At 41.2% G+C, this 15229-nt stretch overlaps 2 protein-coding genes across 4 annotated transcripts; one reads left to right on the forward strand and one right to left on the reverse strand.

Moving 5' to 3' along the window:
* Positions 1-1306: 1306 nt before the first annotated feature.
* On the forward strand, positions 1307-7752 carry LOC133487497 (histone deacetylase 1). Of its 2 annotated transcripts, none has more exons than XM_061794146.1 (14): positions 1307-1461; positions 3066-3178; positions 3255-3372; positions 3466-3540; positions 3625-3763; positions 4231-4372; positions 4447-4539; positions 4609-4717; positions 4795-4935; positions 5211-5319; positions 5841-5971; positions 6072-6242; positions 6856-6907; positions 6980-7752. In XM_061794146.1, the coding sequence occupies exons 1-14, from the start codon at positions 1413-1415 to the stop codon at positions 7005-7007; spliced, it is 1470 nt and encodes a 489-aa protein (XP_061650130.1). In that variant the 5' UTR covers positions 1307-1412; the 3' UTR covers positions 7008-7752. The 2 variants fall into 2 exon arrangements, with proteins under 2 accessions (XP_061650130.1, XP_061650131.1); XM_061794147.1 differs by having other exon boundaries at positions 6072-6224.
* Positions 7753-7796: 44 nt separating this feature from the next.
* Positions 7797-14530, reverse strand: tmem54a (transmembrane protein 54a). 2 transcript variants are annotated; one of them, XM_061794150.1, is made up of 6 exons: positions 14352-14528; positions 11932-12128; positions 10086-10145; positions 9175-9369; positions 8965-9102; positions 7797-8107 (listed from the first exon to the last, which is right to left on the reverse strand). In XM_061794150.1, exons 1-6 carry the CDS (start codon positions 14362-14364, stop codon positions 7970-7972), a joined length of 741 nt encoding a protein of 246 aa, XP_061650134.1. In that variant the 5' UTR covers positions 14365-14528; the 3' UTR covers positions 7797-7969. The 2 variants fall into 2 exon arrangements, with proteins under 2 accessions (XP_061650134.1, XP_061650135.1); XM_061794151.1 differs by lacking the exon at positions 8965-9102 and having other exon boundaries at positions 14352-14530.
* Between the last annotated feature and the right edge of the window lie 699 nt (positions 14531-15229).

The raw sequence follows: 15229 nt of genomic DNA on the forward strand, positions 1-15229 counted from the left end.
CGCTTCTGGTCACTCGTTACACAGAAACATTCCTCACTTTTGAACTGTAGGATTCCGATTTCTCTTAATCTTTGTCTGCTGGGTGATTTAAAAGGTATAGCTCTTCCAAATAAACATGCTCAACCAATACTTGTAATTCTCGCAGTCGCTAAAAAAACAATTTTGTTTAACTGGAAAGATAAACAAGCTATCAACATTAACCAATGGCAACATCTTTTCATAGAGTATATCACACTAGAAAATATCTCTGCCAAACGTAATAAGCAAATGGATAACTTTAAGAAAAACTGGTCACCTTTTATTAAAATGGTGAACCTTGAAGCTTAATTCTGTTTGCCTGGGAAATAATGTCATACAGAAATGTAATGTAATGTGACCTAATCATATCTTCTTATTTCAGACCCCTGTGCACACCATAGGGTCACTTGCATGTACCTGCCTTGCCTTGGACTTGCCCTCCTTCTGGGCCCTGTTCTGGTCGCTAGGCGATGGTCAGTTTTGGGGTGGGGTTAGCTGAAGGGTGGGGTAGCTGCCCCCCTCCTCCCTTTGGGAATGGTCGGGGCGCTTCGGTTGGGCTGGGAACCTCCCTGGGTCCCTGAAGGTGGGTGGCACCCCCCTGGTTGGGTCCCCCGCTGGACGAGCTCGCTGGGTTGGCCCCCCGTTGTGGGTGGAGGGGGCCGGGCACCCTTCCTCAATGTGCAGGCCCAGTAACTCCGTACACCAGATGACTAACATGCATGTGATATGGTGTTTATTCACAAATAAATTCGATAGACACGCTATAGTCTTTAATTGCTTGTGTTGGGACCACTATTAACAACAACGGTTATTCTAACATATCAACTCCCAGGTTGTTACAGGTGTTCAGACACTAAAAAAAGACACTACTGTATATAGTGTCCCCCGCATACTCACGGTTGGGCACTCGCGGATTCACTTATTTACTGAAGCAAAAATTGTTTGCTCCACTTTCTGCTTTTTTAACATATTACATTGATAATCCTCTATAAACCCTGCTTTAAATGTTGTCAGCTGACTACAGATTGCTCTTGTTTCGGTTCTGAATGTGAAGCTATCATTCACGCCCAAACCATGAACAATTTGAAACTATTTGGTTGAAGCGTGATTAAAACTTAAAGAATTTCAAAGGTCTCCTTGCGTCCTTTGATTTTTCTGTATGAGGCCCTTGGAAGAATAAGTTTAGACACCCCGGCATCCCATCTTTTGGGGTCTTTGTGCAAAAAGCAAAGGCGAAGAAGAATGGAAACTGCGTGAAATTGGCGGCCCCTTTTGGAGACGTAGAGCTTCTTCAACACGAGCCCATCCGTTTGAACGCTTTACAACTCGTCCGTCCCCTCTTGTCGCCGTAGCCTCCCGCTGGTGAGCGGTTAAAGCAAACCAAAAGGACTAAAATGGCGCTTAGTCAAGGAACAAAGAAAAAAGTTTGCTACTACTACGACGGTGAGTTCCATCGTGTGCTTTGAGGAGAGCGCGCTCTGGTTTATGAAATCTGCAGTTTATCGCCAGCAAATGTTTCATTAATTTCCTCACTTGCTAATCGTGCAAACTAGCTAGGTAGCTAGCTTAAAGCTCGAGCTGCTTTCATTGTCATACTCGGGCACACGAGACGACGCTTAACCATTCGACTTATTCTGCGTTTGTAAATAACACGCCATTAAAGGCATAATTAGCGCATATTGAGAACAATTAACCCATTCTGTTCGTGTTTCATTTGTGGCTTGAGCTAACAATGGCGAGATGAGCGCTTCATTGTCAACACAACACGTAGCTAGCTCATAGATCATCAAGCCAGCGGGAAGTGGAACACATTTGTGGTTTAAATAGAAGATGGTGACTTGCACATGAATGCTTATCTCTGTGTGTTTTCTCGACTTAAATGTTCACATAAGTCAAAGCATTTTTTTCCCCCCCCATCAAGTGTTTTACCGAACCTTTGCAGAATCACACCGACGTGCGTAGATTTCCGCCTCAGCGCACCAATGCTTTGCACAGGAATGTACTGTAAAAGCAATGGAAGTTTGCGCTTTACATCGAACAGCTATGTGGAGGGGGGGGAGCGGGGAATGAAAGATTATTTCAACTACACGAGACCGGCATTATCGATTTCAGTGATATATTTTCCTGTGACAAATATTTCAAAAATCATGACTCTTTAAAACCGGTGAGAATGCACTAAATTCTGGCCAACGTCTTGATACAAACACAATAGGAGTCTAAATCTCGGGTGTGACCTTTTTTGTTGAATTCGAGTTTCAAACTTTCATAACTGTCTTCATCTTTATCCTGTTTTCAAAAGGCTGCTTTCATTGGAACACTTGCCAAACACAGAAACAGATCACATATAATAATATAGTTAAAGTAATACAGGAGGCCAAGGGCCCAGATTTACAAAATAATTGTCAAAAACCTAACAGAGTTTGCCCATGGCGGTCAGGTGACGTGATTTAATTTGGCACAGGGAAAAAAATACATTTAGTTGAGAACGAACAAACACTCCATAAGTTGTTAAAATATTTATTATATATAAATATAGCACATTTAGAGGCATTTGTAGTAGATATAGAAAATATGAGCCTTAGTGGGCCGTTCAGAGTAACATCACAAGGGACCTGGCCAGTGGGGGGTCCAAAATGATGTGTCTGAGAACTGACCAATTTACATCACATTTGGAAGAGTCATAGAAAATATATAACAAAGGTGCGCTTATGTATTTGAAAAATGGCTTTATTCACCTGGAATTGTAAATTTTTTTGTGGTGTGTGTGTGGGGGGTCAACTATAAATTCAGGAAATGTTGTCCTGATTATTATAATGTACCTGCTCTTTCGAGAAAGTTTGAAGTCGTGATTAAAACTAGGACATGTATTCTACGTCATCATGAGTCTTGTATAGAGGTAAGGTGGAAAATGTGAATGCAGTGAAACACAGAAAACAGCAGTTCCATTGCTTCTCAAATTTCGCGATCTACGGGGTCTCATTGAGTGACCACTTCCGACAACAAACCAGCGGCCGATATTATTTTCACTGTGCTTGTTCTCATTTCAGGTGATGTTGGAAATTATTACTATGGCCAGGGGCACCCCATGAAGCCCCACCGTATCCGCATGACGCACAACTTACTGCTCAACTATGGCCTCTACAGAAAGATGGAGATATATGTAGGTTAACTATGCTGATCATTTTTCGGGGGGAGGACTTGAGAGTCTTTAGTGTGATTTTTCTTTTGTGTTGCAGCGTCCACACAAAGCCAGTGGTGAGGAGATGACCAAGTATCACAGCGATGATTACATCAAATTCCTGCGCTCCATCCGTCCAGACAACATGTCAGAATACAGCAAACAAATGCAGCGGTGTAAGTTCGATCACCCAGTCTATGTAGCATTCTCTTGCTTTCGGCTGAAATGCAAAACCTTTCTTATTGTTTGCTATTTTCTTATTCCGCCAGTCAATGTAGGTGAAGATTGTCCAGTGTTTGATGGTTTATTTGAGTTCTGCCAGCTCTCAGGAGGTGGCTCTGTTGGTAAGATCGTGCTCGACAGCCGGACAACTTGTTAACTTTGGTAAAAACAGGCTGCTAATTCTCACGTTCCTCTCTCCGCTTCAGCCGGTGCCGTCAAGTTGAACAAACAGCAGACAGACATAGCAATCAACTGGGCAGGTGGCCTGCATCACGCCAAGAAGTCTGAGGCCTCTGGATTTTGCTATGTCAATGACATTGTCCTCGCTATACTGGAGTTACTGAAGTAAGCACCCAAACTTAGCACATAGCCTTAATTGATTAAATGGTTGCTTTCCAAATAAATAGTGAAACTAGATTTTAAGACAGATTACGCCTTTAGCCAATACAAAAGAGTTATCTAATGTTCTGCCTCTGCAGAGTTAATAATGTTCAGTTGTGATTGACACTGACGGGTTTTAAATGTTTATGATTGTGGTTGGAGTTTGCAGTAGCGTAGCACTGTCCTGCATCATAATTACAGCTGTGCGTTTCGGTTACGTGAACTAGTTATACGATGAAAAAATGGGATCAAATAGGAAATAGAATCGTTAAAATTTTCTCCATCGTCAATTGGAAAGTTTTTAACAGGCGTAGGTGTCCATGTGGATGTGTGACATTTGGCTTTTTTGGGTTAAACCCTACAATGAGGCGTTACAGGCTACTCGCCGATGTGATATGTGATTTGATGTCGCCACTGCTTTCTTGCTTTAGGTACCACCAGAGAGTTCTCTATATAGACATCGACATCCATCATGGCGACGGCGTGGAGGAGGCGTTCTACACGACAGACCGCGTCATGACTGTGTCTTTCCACAAGTATGGAGAGTACTTCCCCGGCACCGGCGACCTGAGAGTATGTACTTGACAAGTAACACTGACTGTCAAAATTGTGCAATACTGTTGTGACATTTGATTGGTTCTCTGCAGGATATTGGTGCTGGGAAGGGCAAATATTATGCTGTGAATTACCCTCTGAGAGATGGGATTGATGATGAGTCTTATGAAGCCATATTCAAGCCTGTGAGTAGATTCAACTCCCTTCTCTGATTAAAAGTAGCATTTCTAAGTGTCTGCTGTTGTCTCGTGTAGATTATGGCCAAGGTGATGGAGATGTACCAGCCCAGCGCTGTGGTTCTGCAGTGCGGCGCAGACTCTTTGTCAGGCGATAGACTCGGCTGCTTCAACCTCACCATTAAAGGTAAGCAGCGAAACATACCTGCTCTCCATGACACTGTAAGAAGCATTTTCTCTAACAGCCTCGTGATGTTCCCTCAGGACATGCCAAGTGTGTGGAGTACATGAAAAGTTTCAACCTGCCTCTCCTCATGCTGGGAGGAGGCGGCTATACCATCCGGAATGTAGCACGCTGCTGGACATATGAAACCGCCGTCGCACTTGATACATCCATCCCTAATGGTGCGTCCTCATCTGAGAGGTGTTTTAATATGAAGTGAGATTAACACGGTGCCATTGATCACCATTCAAGATTGAAGGAGGAGATTTGAACTTGGCAAGCTGTGGCTTTAAATATTCGGTAATGATGGAATTTAGAGAATGCATATTGCAAAATGTCCACATCACATTCTGCCATTGGGCTAATAGCAGAATCCGATAATTGGCAGATGAAAAGAATTTGGAGTCATTTTTTTGTAACATTTCAAATTGCTTTTTATCCATCCTAACCTTTTCAGAACTCCCATACAACGACTACTTTGAGTACTTTGGACCAGACTTCAAGCTGCACATCAGCCCCTCCAACATGACCAACCAGAACACCAACGACTACCTGGAGAAGATTAAGTAAGTCTGCTGAAGCCGTGATTCCCAGCCAGTTTGCCGGCACACTAATGTGGCACTACAGTGTGCCGTGAGAGATTAGGTGGCCCGCTGGAATGACCCAATTTCACTGAATTTGTCCGAAAAAGTCCTCACTAACACCGATTTGAGCAGATGGTGAACCATATTTGAGAGAAACAGGCTTTTTGTGTACATAGTGTTAGCTCTTTGAGTTCACCTTGTGAAAAGTATGAGCACAACAAAAGTTTAGCTTTTATTTTTTTTCTTCAGTATAATTAACCTGTGTATCCACTTTTTGTGACATTTTTGTTTGGTGGTGTGCTTTGATTATTTTTTTCGAATGTAAAATATGTGCTTTGACTCAAAAGTTGGGAAAACACTGCTAAATTGCCGCTCAAACGGACTGTGAATATTTTGCATGCAGCGTGAGGTTAGCTCTTGCAAGTTCCCTATGTTTGACCCTGCGAAAGCAAGCGGTAGGTGCAAATGTTTTCGAAAACTGTGGCTTGTGTTGTGTCCTACAGGCAGCGTTTATTTGAGAACCTGCGCATGCTGCCCCACGCTCCAGGGGTACAGATGCAGGCCATTCCAGAAGATGCCGTACAGGAAGACAGCGGAGACGAGGAAGCGGAGGATCCCAACAAACGCATCTCCAGTACGCCTCAGTTTACTTCCCGAAAACATGGGATCAAGGCATCAATCAGAACATGAAAGGCGCCGGAGCTTTGATGTAACACCCTCCTGTCTGTGTTCAGTCCGTGCTCATGACAAGAGGATAGCGTGTGAGGAGGAGTTCTCTGACTCGGAGGATGAAGGTGAAGGAGGCCGCAGAAACACGGCCAACTTCAAGAAGGCCAAGCGAGCCAAGACGGAAGGAGAGAAAGAGAGTGAAGAAAAGGAGAAGAAAGGTGAGGAGGAAACAAAAGGTATTTACTTTTTGGTTTTGGTTTTTTGTCTCTCTTCTCAGCTCACGCAGCTGACTTGTGCTGTGCCTCATTTGATGCTTCAGTTCACAAGCCATTTGTTTGAATTCTTATTGGATTGTCCCGTTTCCACACTGACCACCACTAAAACTAATCACATTTTGTAATGACTCCCTTGGCATCTACCGTTCCGAAAACAACTGTTTGCTGAGATGTTCAGTTAGTATGTAACATTGTTATACATACAATATTGTAACTGAAATACTCATTAGTCATATGTAGTACATTCAAATTGCCAAATGTGCAAAAGTACTCAAATTGAGACACAGCCATTTTACATTGCATTGAAGGTTGCCAGTATTGTTTCTTTCCAGGACACGTTTCGAAAAGCTGTTTAATCTCAGTGAGGTTTTCCTGCTTAAATAAAAATCATGAATAAATGTTCGGAATTTGTATTTTTCAGAGCTAGAAAGTGCATTAAATCATGAATACCGGTAGTTGACATTCTTTTGGAACATTTGAACGTTTCATAACATTCACTTCTATGAACATGGCTGTTTTTTTTTATTTGGGTTGCAATGGTGGTGATTTATTTTTTTAAATTTGTTTTAAACAGAAGTAAAAGATGAGGAAAAGACACCAGAGGAGGAGAAAATGGACACATCAAAGTGAGAAAACATTTATTGACACGCATCGTGTCCAGGAAGTAGTTTTAATCATGTCACATACTGCTCCTTTAGGCCAAAAGAGGAGTCGAAGACACCTTAAGGTCCTACCCACCCAATGATGCCAACGTTGGGAAGAAAAGATCTTAAAGCAACATTCTTTTTTTTTTTAATACTTTGTGGGTGGAGGGATTGCTTCTGTGGAATAGGTTCTAAAATGGGACAGGATGTTTTTTTTTCCCCCCACCTTGGACACTTTTCCAATATTACTGTTTATAATAAGTTACTGTTAGAATGTGTTTTGTATGCTTCTGATCTTCACCCAAACCTTTTTATGCTCCAACTCTTGTATTTCTTTTGTCAGACAACTTCAAAAATGGCTTGGCATTGCCAGTCATGGTTTTATATCTTTGAATTTAATTTATTTAAATCATAGATACTTTCACCCTTTAGGAATTATTATTTTTTTTTTTTTGTATTTCAGTCTCACTTATGTCCTGTGCCTTTGAGAGTATATGGTAGTACTTGCATGTTTGTATAATAATATAGAGCCTTTTCTATAATACTTGTCTCTGTAGTCTTCCCTGCTAAAGTCTCCAGGAATGATTTGTGTACCTGGGAATATTTATAATAATGGGATATTTGAGGTTCAAAAGGATTACAGATATTGAGTTTGTGTAGTGTAATTTGAAACGGCATATCAATGTTTGAATATGGAAAAGTGGCAGGTTTAATGCTGTTCAATTTAAAGTGTAATTGCTTATTTGAAATCGAAATGAGAACCTTCAATATTTTCTAATCTCATACCAATAAATGTAATTACACCAATAAAATTGCTGTAAAGATAATGGAGCATGTTTCTATAAGCAGCCGAATGAAAAAGCTGACCACCTTCTATTAACATTTTTAATAATATGGTAATTACATAAAATGGCAGTGTTTTAACAAGTAAAAAAAAAAAAAAAAAAAGCTTTATGTAGTAAAAATATTCAAGACAAATGTCTGTATCACTCAAAATGTTAGGGCTCGTGTAGTTTCAAGCTCTTCTTATCGGGTTTGGTGTGCTCAGAGCCAGTGGCTCTGCTCTGCTGCAGCACCACCGCTGTCCAGCAGCACATCTCGCTCCACAGCCTCGGTATCAAGCTCGCTCAGCTGCTCGGATGGAGGCGATTGGGGGATTTCAACAGCCCTCTGCATGCGGACCTGAAACAATACAGCTTTTGTGAAGCACTCAGGACAAGAACACCTGACCGGTGCAATCATCTTCCAAGACCTGAACGTGTTACCTTGGAAATCAGTGAGTGAATGACTGAATTGGTAACAAAATGTGTTAAGATTCTCCGATACAAGCGCAGTAAGGTACACCCTTGTCTGATAGATGAGATGTGTACTATTAACGTGTTAAATGCCTCATCTGGCTCAGGTTGGAATGAATTGTAAACAATTTACAGGTATGAGCCAGAAAATTTGAATATCAAGGGAAAGTTCATTTAAATTAGTTTCAAAAAGTGAAACATGTTATATTAGTTCACAAAGTGAAATCATTTCAGGCCTTTTATTTGTTTCAATCTTGATGATTGTGGCAGAAAGACAAAATCCAGTATTTGACAAATGTCGAATATCTTGACAAAGTTCCAACACCGTAGGCTCCCTGTGTCCCAATCTGGTCAGCTAATTAACGCAAAACACCTGCAGAGGTTTTCCTCAGCCTTCAAATAGTCTCAGTCTGGCTTAGTTGGCTTCAGAATCATGGGAAGACTACTGACTTGACGGTTCTGCAGAAATTATACACATTTCATATTTGTATAAAATGCAGACATTGAGAGAACCAATGAACGTGGGATTAAAAGAAAGTATATTGTAAAAACGAGTATAGTTGTCTAAAGTGAAAGTTTTGAGATGAACATTTTTACCCATACGTTCCATTTGTTTGAATAGCCCTTCTAACACCGGTCTTAAAAGTGTAAGTAAATGAGAAGCGCGAGCTCAACCTATGTTTAAGTATTTCGAAATGAAATCTGGAATGCCTGCATCAATAGCCAAAGATAAGAACAGTTTACCCTCTTTGCTATTGTCGGCCTCTGCCTGCATGGACCGAGGTACAGGAATGACGTACAGGCAGCGAAGCAGCGGAAGGAAAACACAATTTCCACCACGGACATCAAGATTAGTGGCACCCACAGAACGATTGTGGTGCTCTGATTGAGAAAAAGAAGATGGTATATGACTTCGGCAAACACAATTTGCAACTTCTAATGTTATGTCCTCACATAGATGCGAGTGGGGTCAAAGGGGCATTCATAGGTGACACTGGACGATCCAACAACATGTGTGAGGAGAGTGCAGTGTGTCATCAGGCTTCGTCCTTTGTGAATAATGGCAGTGATCATGGAAGTTAGCAGGCCCAAAGTGGAGGCGACGGCCAAGAGACCTGCTAGGAAGCTGAACACCAGCAGGACCCATTTCTGCAGTGACATCACAGAAGAAGAACAATATCAGGCAGTCTTCAAAATTAAATAGCCGCAATGCAGATGACTTTTTTTTTTTTTTTATTCCATGACAGGCATGCGGTAGTGGTGCATTCATACACAAAATGGTGGGGCACAAACCCACAAATGTGCTCTTCTTCACGTCATTTTGAAGAGATTCACCTCTGAGGCACACGCGGTAATCTCCCTCTGCACATTCACCAAGCAACATCAACTTGAATGATGAGCGCTGTACATAATTTCTTGTTTCTCCAGTTTTACAGTACATCTGTCATGTACTGTACCTTCCTGACTGGAATTACTGCATCATCAATGGGTGGCTACATATTACATTTCTTATACAGTGTTTAACTACCGCTAAGTTTTACACTTGTATGACAATTAAGGATTTTTAAATGATACAACATTGCCTGTTTTATGATAGAGACACTTTTACAATGGAACTGACTTTACTGGTTAATTTTAATTTACAATATTTGTTAGGGGGGGGGGGGGGGGGATGTTTTCAGAGATTGACCATCATACTGGAATGGGTTGTGTTTGGCTTTGGAGGTCCAATTGAAATGAATTGTGTACTTCCACTCTTAGCAGTCTTTTATTTCACACTCACTGTAAGAAAAGAGAAAGTTATAACTGAAGCATGCAAATAACAGATTTAAAGATTTGGCAAAAGAAAAGCAAACATTTCTTACCAAAATCCTGCTTTTCTTGTTTTTGGACAAGACAATTGCAATTATTCCACCAATAATTCCCTGAGGAGCAGAAGAGACATTTGACCAATAAATTTGTATTTACTTTCTTTTTTTTATTCATCAGGACAAACTGCTTTAAATCCACCCAAAATAATGGTTAGCCTGTATGACAAATGAAGCATGCCCAGTTTCCTCTCCTCCAAAGTAATGTAATGCCACTTCCTTTCTTTTTGCTGTAGACTAAGACATATTGGTTTAACATCAAAATATGAAAATAACACAAAAGAACAACATGTCAGGTTTTAATTGAAGATACATAGCATACATCTGGATCTGCTAAACAACTGCAAAGATGTCATTACAAAACAATTAACGAAGGTGGGCAAACGTATTGGAACAGACTTAAATCACCACAGCCTCTTTCAGCTGTTGTTTGTTTTTGGGTTACTCCTTTCAGTGTCTTCTATACTAGGTCAAATACACGACAGGGTTTAGGAATAGAAATTGTCTTTGACGTTCTAAAATCTTTCCCGTGATGAATTCCTTGGTTTGGGTCATTGTCTTGCTGGATGTTAAAGGATCGCTGAATTTTGAATGCATCTTTTTTGAAATTGGCAGGGGGAAAAAAATGCTTATGTAAACGCCATTGTTAATTTTGCCGCTGCCGTCATGTGTTGCCTGTCCCAGAAAAAGACTGGCAAGCCTCAGCCTGTAGGCTTGGGATCACAGGTAGATACAGTGGTACCTCGACTGAATTGAATTTGTTCTGTGACCAAGCTCGTAACTAAATTCACTAGTGCATTACATGAGATGAATATTCCCCATTCTAGCCCCCAAAATCCACTGCAATTTTTTTGTTACATTTTTTTATTGAAAAAATGCACTGTATTGTATAAAACATGATAAATGACAAGGATTATATCAAGCCAGAAAAACAAAACCTGTGCACGTGAGCTGTATGCCCTGAAGGGGGCATGGCCTAGTTAATGACATTTTTTTGGGTGGTGCATTTCATCAAGGTTTTTTTTTGTGTCATCAGATCATGAATCGTCTTTGCCCAGACTTTTTCAGACTCGTCTCTGGATTTCCTCAGGCATCCCATAAGGTTGGACTGGCTCTCAATACTGTATTTGTCAAATGGTTCGGATTTTCTATGTCAGCTTCACATTTGCTTGTTTTTACCAATTATAATTAGAAATTTCACCAACTCTGAAATTGAGATAAGCCATTCAAAGCAATTTGTTGTTTGAGTAAAAGATGTAATGTGACACACCTGAAAACAAAACACAAAAGTTACAATACTTTTGCTTGTGCAAAAAAATGAGTGGGTTTTAAACTGTGTATCAGATCCAGATGTAAATACCTGGAAATAAAGAAAGCTGACACTTTAATCTGTCAAACCTAAATGTTCCCACACAGTTCCAATACTTGTAACTCATTCACTGCCAGCTTTCCCAGTTAACATGGATATTTGACTTCGAAAGCCGTCAATGGCAGTGAATGTGTTAATTGGGGGTGTAGATCCATCCATCCATCCATTTTCAGTACTGCTTATCCTCAATAAGGTCGCGGGCGTGCTGGAGCCTATCCCAGCTATCTTCGGCGGAGAGGCGGGGTACACCTTGAACTGGTCGCCAGCCAATCGCAGGGTACATATGAACAAACAACCATTCACATTCACACCTACGGGCAATTTAGAGTCTTCAATCAACCTACCACGCATGTGGGTGTACATCCATGAATTCAAATTAAAATCATTAAAAATAAAGCACGAATGTCATTCCTAGCATGCATTTAGCTGCTATACATGCAGTCGTGCCTTCATGTGTGTATAAGGGACTCTTACCATCAAGCCTGCCACAATGGCAATGACGTTAGTGATGGCGTACACCATGATACGGGCCTCGGTGTGCACGCTGATGTGCCTGAGCACTGCACCATGCACCAGAGCTCCAAGCAGAAAATTGACATGGCCCACCAGCACCAGCGCCAGGCCCATCTTCATCAGGGTTTTGTTGTCTTTGAGGTTGGCACAGCACACTCCTGCAGAAACAGAAATATGTCAACCTTCCTCGGTGGTGGTAGTAACTAATTAGAAAGGCGTTATTGCTTTTTTCTCACTAAATGTATTTCCAAAGGTGCGATTGACATGAAAATGTCACCAGATTTTGTGGACAACCCAAGTAATCCATACATACAAATAAAGTAGAACAAATAAGTTCAGACATTAACTTCTGTGTAGTAATGTGAAATGACATAGGGAAAAAGGTTTGAACACGCCAACTGGTATTTACTTAATACTTTGTACAAAAGCCTTTTTTTTTTGCAATGACAGGTTCAAGACACCTCCTGTCGTCCACACAAGCAGTCTTCGAATCTTGAAGGTTCCGTGGGCTTTTCTTTTTTTATGCACCTTGAGTTTCAGTTCTTTCCATAGATTTGTGATTGGATCCAAGTCAGGGGTGATTGGCTGGGCCATTCTAGCAGATTTATTTGTGTTCTTTGAAACCAATTGAGAGTTTCTTTGGCAGTATGTTTTACATCATTATCCTGATGAAATGTCCACCCTCGTTTCATTTTCATCCTCTTCGATGGCAGCAGATTTTTGTCAAGATTGTCTCGGTAGAATACAAAGACGGACGGGACAGGGTGAAAGAAACATGTTTTCATGATGATAAAGGGGCCATTGTTCAATCTTGTCAAGATATCCAAAGATATTTGAGAGGCTGTTGCCAATAACAGCCCCGTTCACTCAACTATTTCAGCGACAGAAAAACTCTCAATTCCATTTGCTATATGACATTGTTTGAGGGACACCAGTGATTTATATACTTGTAATAATGAATGCCCAAACTTCAGTGTTTTAAGTCACCTTTTTACGTGCAAGTTTGGAAACAGCATGAACATTATTACGATTATGAGCAGCACATTAGTAAGAAAATGAATACGTGTCTAGAGAGAAAATAATAAACGGCCACACACAGGACGGACACATGCGTCCCCAAACCGGAAATTCATACGTTAATGCATACGTCACCCCAGAGGAGGGGCCTAAATGGTTAAAAGTATATTCATATATGTTATATTAAATATTTAGATCAGCGACGTTATTCGGTTGTTTGATCAATAGAGTGCAGAGTTTTGATTTTGACGAGAGAGCTGCACAATAATGCTAAAACTAATCCGTAGCTGTTAATGTGAGTTAACTAGACCCCACTCGTGCTTTGGTGGTCTACAAAATCGCTGACATTTGACTCGCATCTTTAAGCGAGGCAAAATACATCAGCCCAACATATTCTTGAATTTGTTTGTCCTTTCGTGGAATTCAAGCAACGAGCAAGGGATGGCCACTTGATTAAGGATAGAGAGGACAGACTTCTGCACACGAAACATCCTGACAGCTCGTAGCCGTATTTAAAAGAAATTAAATTGATCAGTCTGATCATTTGGGGGAAGCAAGCAACCTAATAAAATCCACGATTAGTTTTATTTAACTCATAATGAGTCCATAGCCGGAGTACAAAACCCCCCCAAAAAAAAAAAAAAAAAAAAAAAAAAACACGGTCCATTGGGGCATATTGTATACTTGAGCGTATACTTGGTTTTACAAAGTACCATCCAACCCCTAATACAAGTGTAAAGTTAATGTTGAGGTGTTGGCTGGCTTCAGAACAAGACTATCCCATTTTTATTAGACCTCTTTAGATGAAGCATCTTTAAATCAGTCAATAAAGTAGGTCTGTGTTTTTCACCTTTTCTCTTGAGCACCCTACAGGACAGGGTATGTCAACCTCCGTCTCTACACAAGTTAGTCTCCAATGAACCCGCTACTCTCCCTACTTGTTGCGGGAATGTGGGAGGGAACCGGAAAACCTGGACCAAACCTACGCAAGCATGCGGACAACATGAGAACGCCACACAGGAAGGCCAGAGGTCCTCAGCACGTTTGTAATGCACTCAACGAAAAGCGGACCGCGAGCAGACCTCAGACAAAACATTTCTAGTATAGCACACTTGCATTTGACTGAGTTGCCCAACTGCAATTATACAGTACTTGATTTGGCATCATTCTTCCTTTAAGGCCGTACATTTCTGTGAATGATTACAATCTGGCATATGGATAATAATGCTGTAGTTGCTTGGTATACAACATTTATAAGTGTCGAGCTGGCCCGAAGCGCCTTCTAGCGGCAACGACGAACGGAAAGACGACGCCTTAACACCGGCACGACTTCAAGTCAAAGACGCGGAAGAGAGTCAACATACCGCAGTTCGCCATGATTGGGCTCCTCTTCTCGGATATCACGCGAGGATCCACGGTGGGCCGCTCTCATTTCTGACAGCGTTTATTGGAAAAGTCGCATTGTGGTGGGCGACTTGTTTCGCTCGACGTCGCTCACCTGCGATTTCTCCAACTTCCGGACCCGAACGGGAGCCCCGCCTCTCTGCGCTACAATTTCTCCCCCAAGTCATATTGTTATCGCACAGCCTCGGAGGAAAAATATCAAATAAAAATGTTAAATATTTACAAAGCAGATAAGATCTTTTTTTGTTTTTAAAAAAATGGGATGTATTTTATCGCACTTGAGCAGTTGAATTTAGGAGCAGGAGCGCGCTTTGAAAACGAGCACGCGCTTTCCGGACATGGCAAGCCAACGTGATTCATTTATACGGCGTAAAGCACGTACATGCCCCTCATGCATCAGCGCTGACATAAGAGAGTTCTTAACTGTTTTCTTTTTTTGTTTTGTTTATTATTAACATTGAGTAACATACGGGGACAAAACATTCGAAGCATCGATACACCAACTACCGAGAAATGCATTGTTCCATTCATAGCTCACCGTCAACCGGAACACGACTTGCATCTCAGTATATTGTGCAAATGTGGCGAATGCGGTGGCCAATGGGTGTTTCTCACTGTTTCAGAATCAGGAATCATAATGTAGGCTGCTAATTGGTCGACTGCTGGGTTACAAAAGTTAAATACAGCGTTCAAATAATAATAATAATACAGCCAATGTTTTCATTCAAAATGCGTTGACTAAACAAATCATATGTAGATTGTGCAGGTGCGCCATGCTGTGGTCGTTGAGTGGAACGATATACGATACTGTATTCATAATTGATTGAGTTAAGAAAAT

The sequence above is a fragment of the Phyllopteryx taeniolatus genome, chromosome 13 (genome assembly GCF_024500385.1).
Source record: "Phyllopteryx taeniolatus isolate TA_2022b chromosome 13, UOR_Ptae_1.2, whole genome shotgun sequence".
NCBI classification, from domain to species: Eukaryota; Metazoa; Chordata; class Actinopteri; order Syngnathiformes; family Syngnathidae; genus Phyllopteryx; species Phyllopteryx taeniolatus.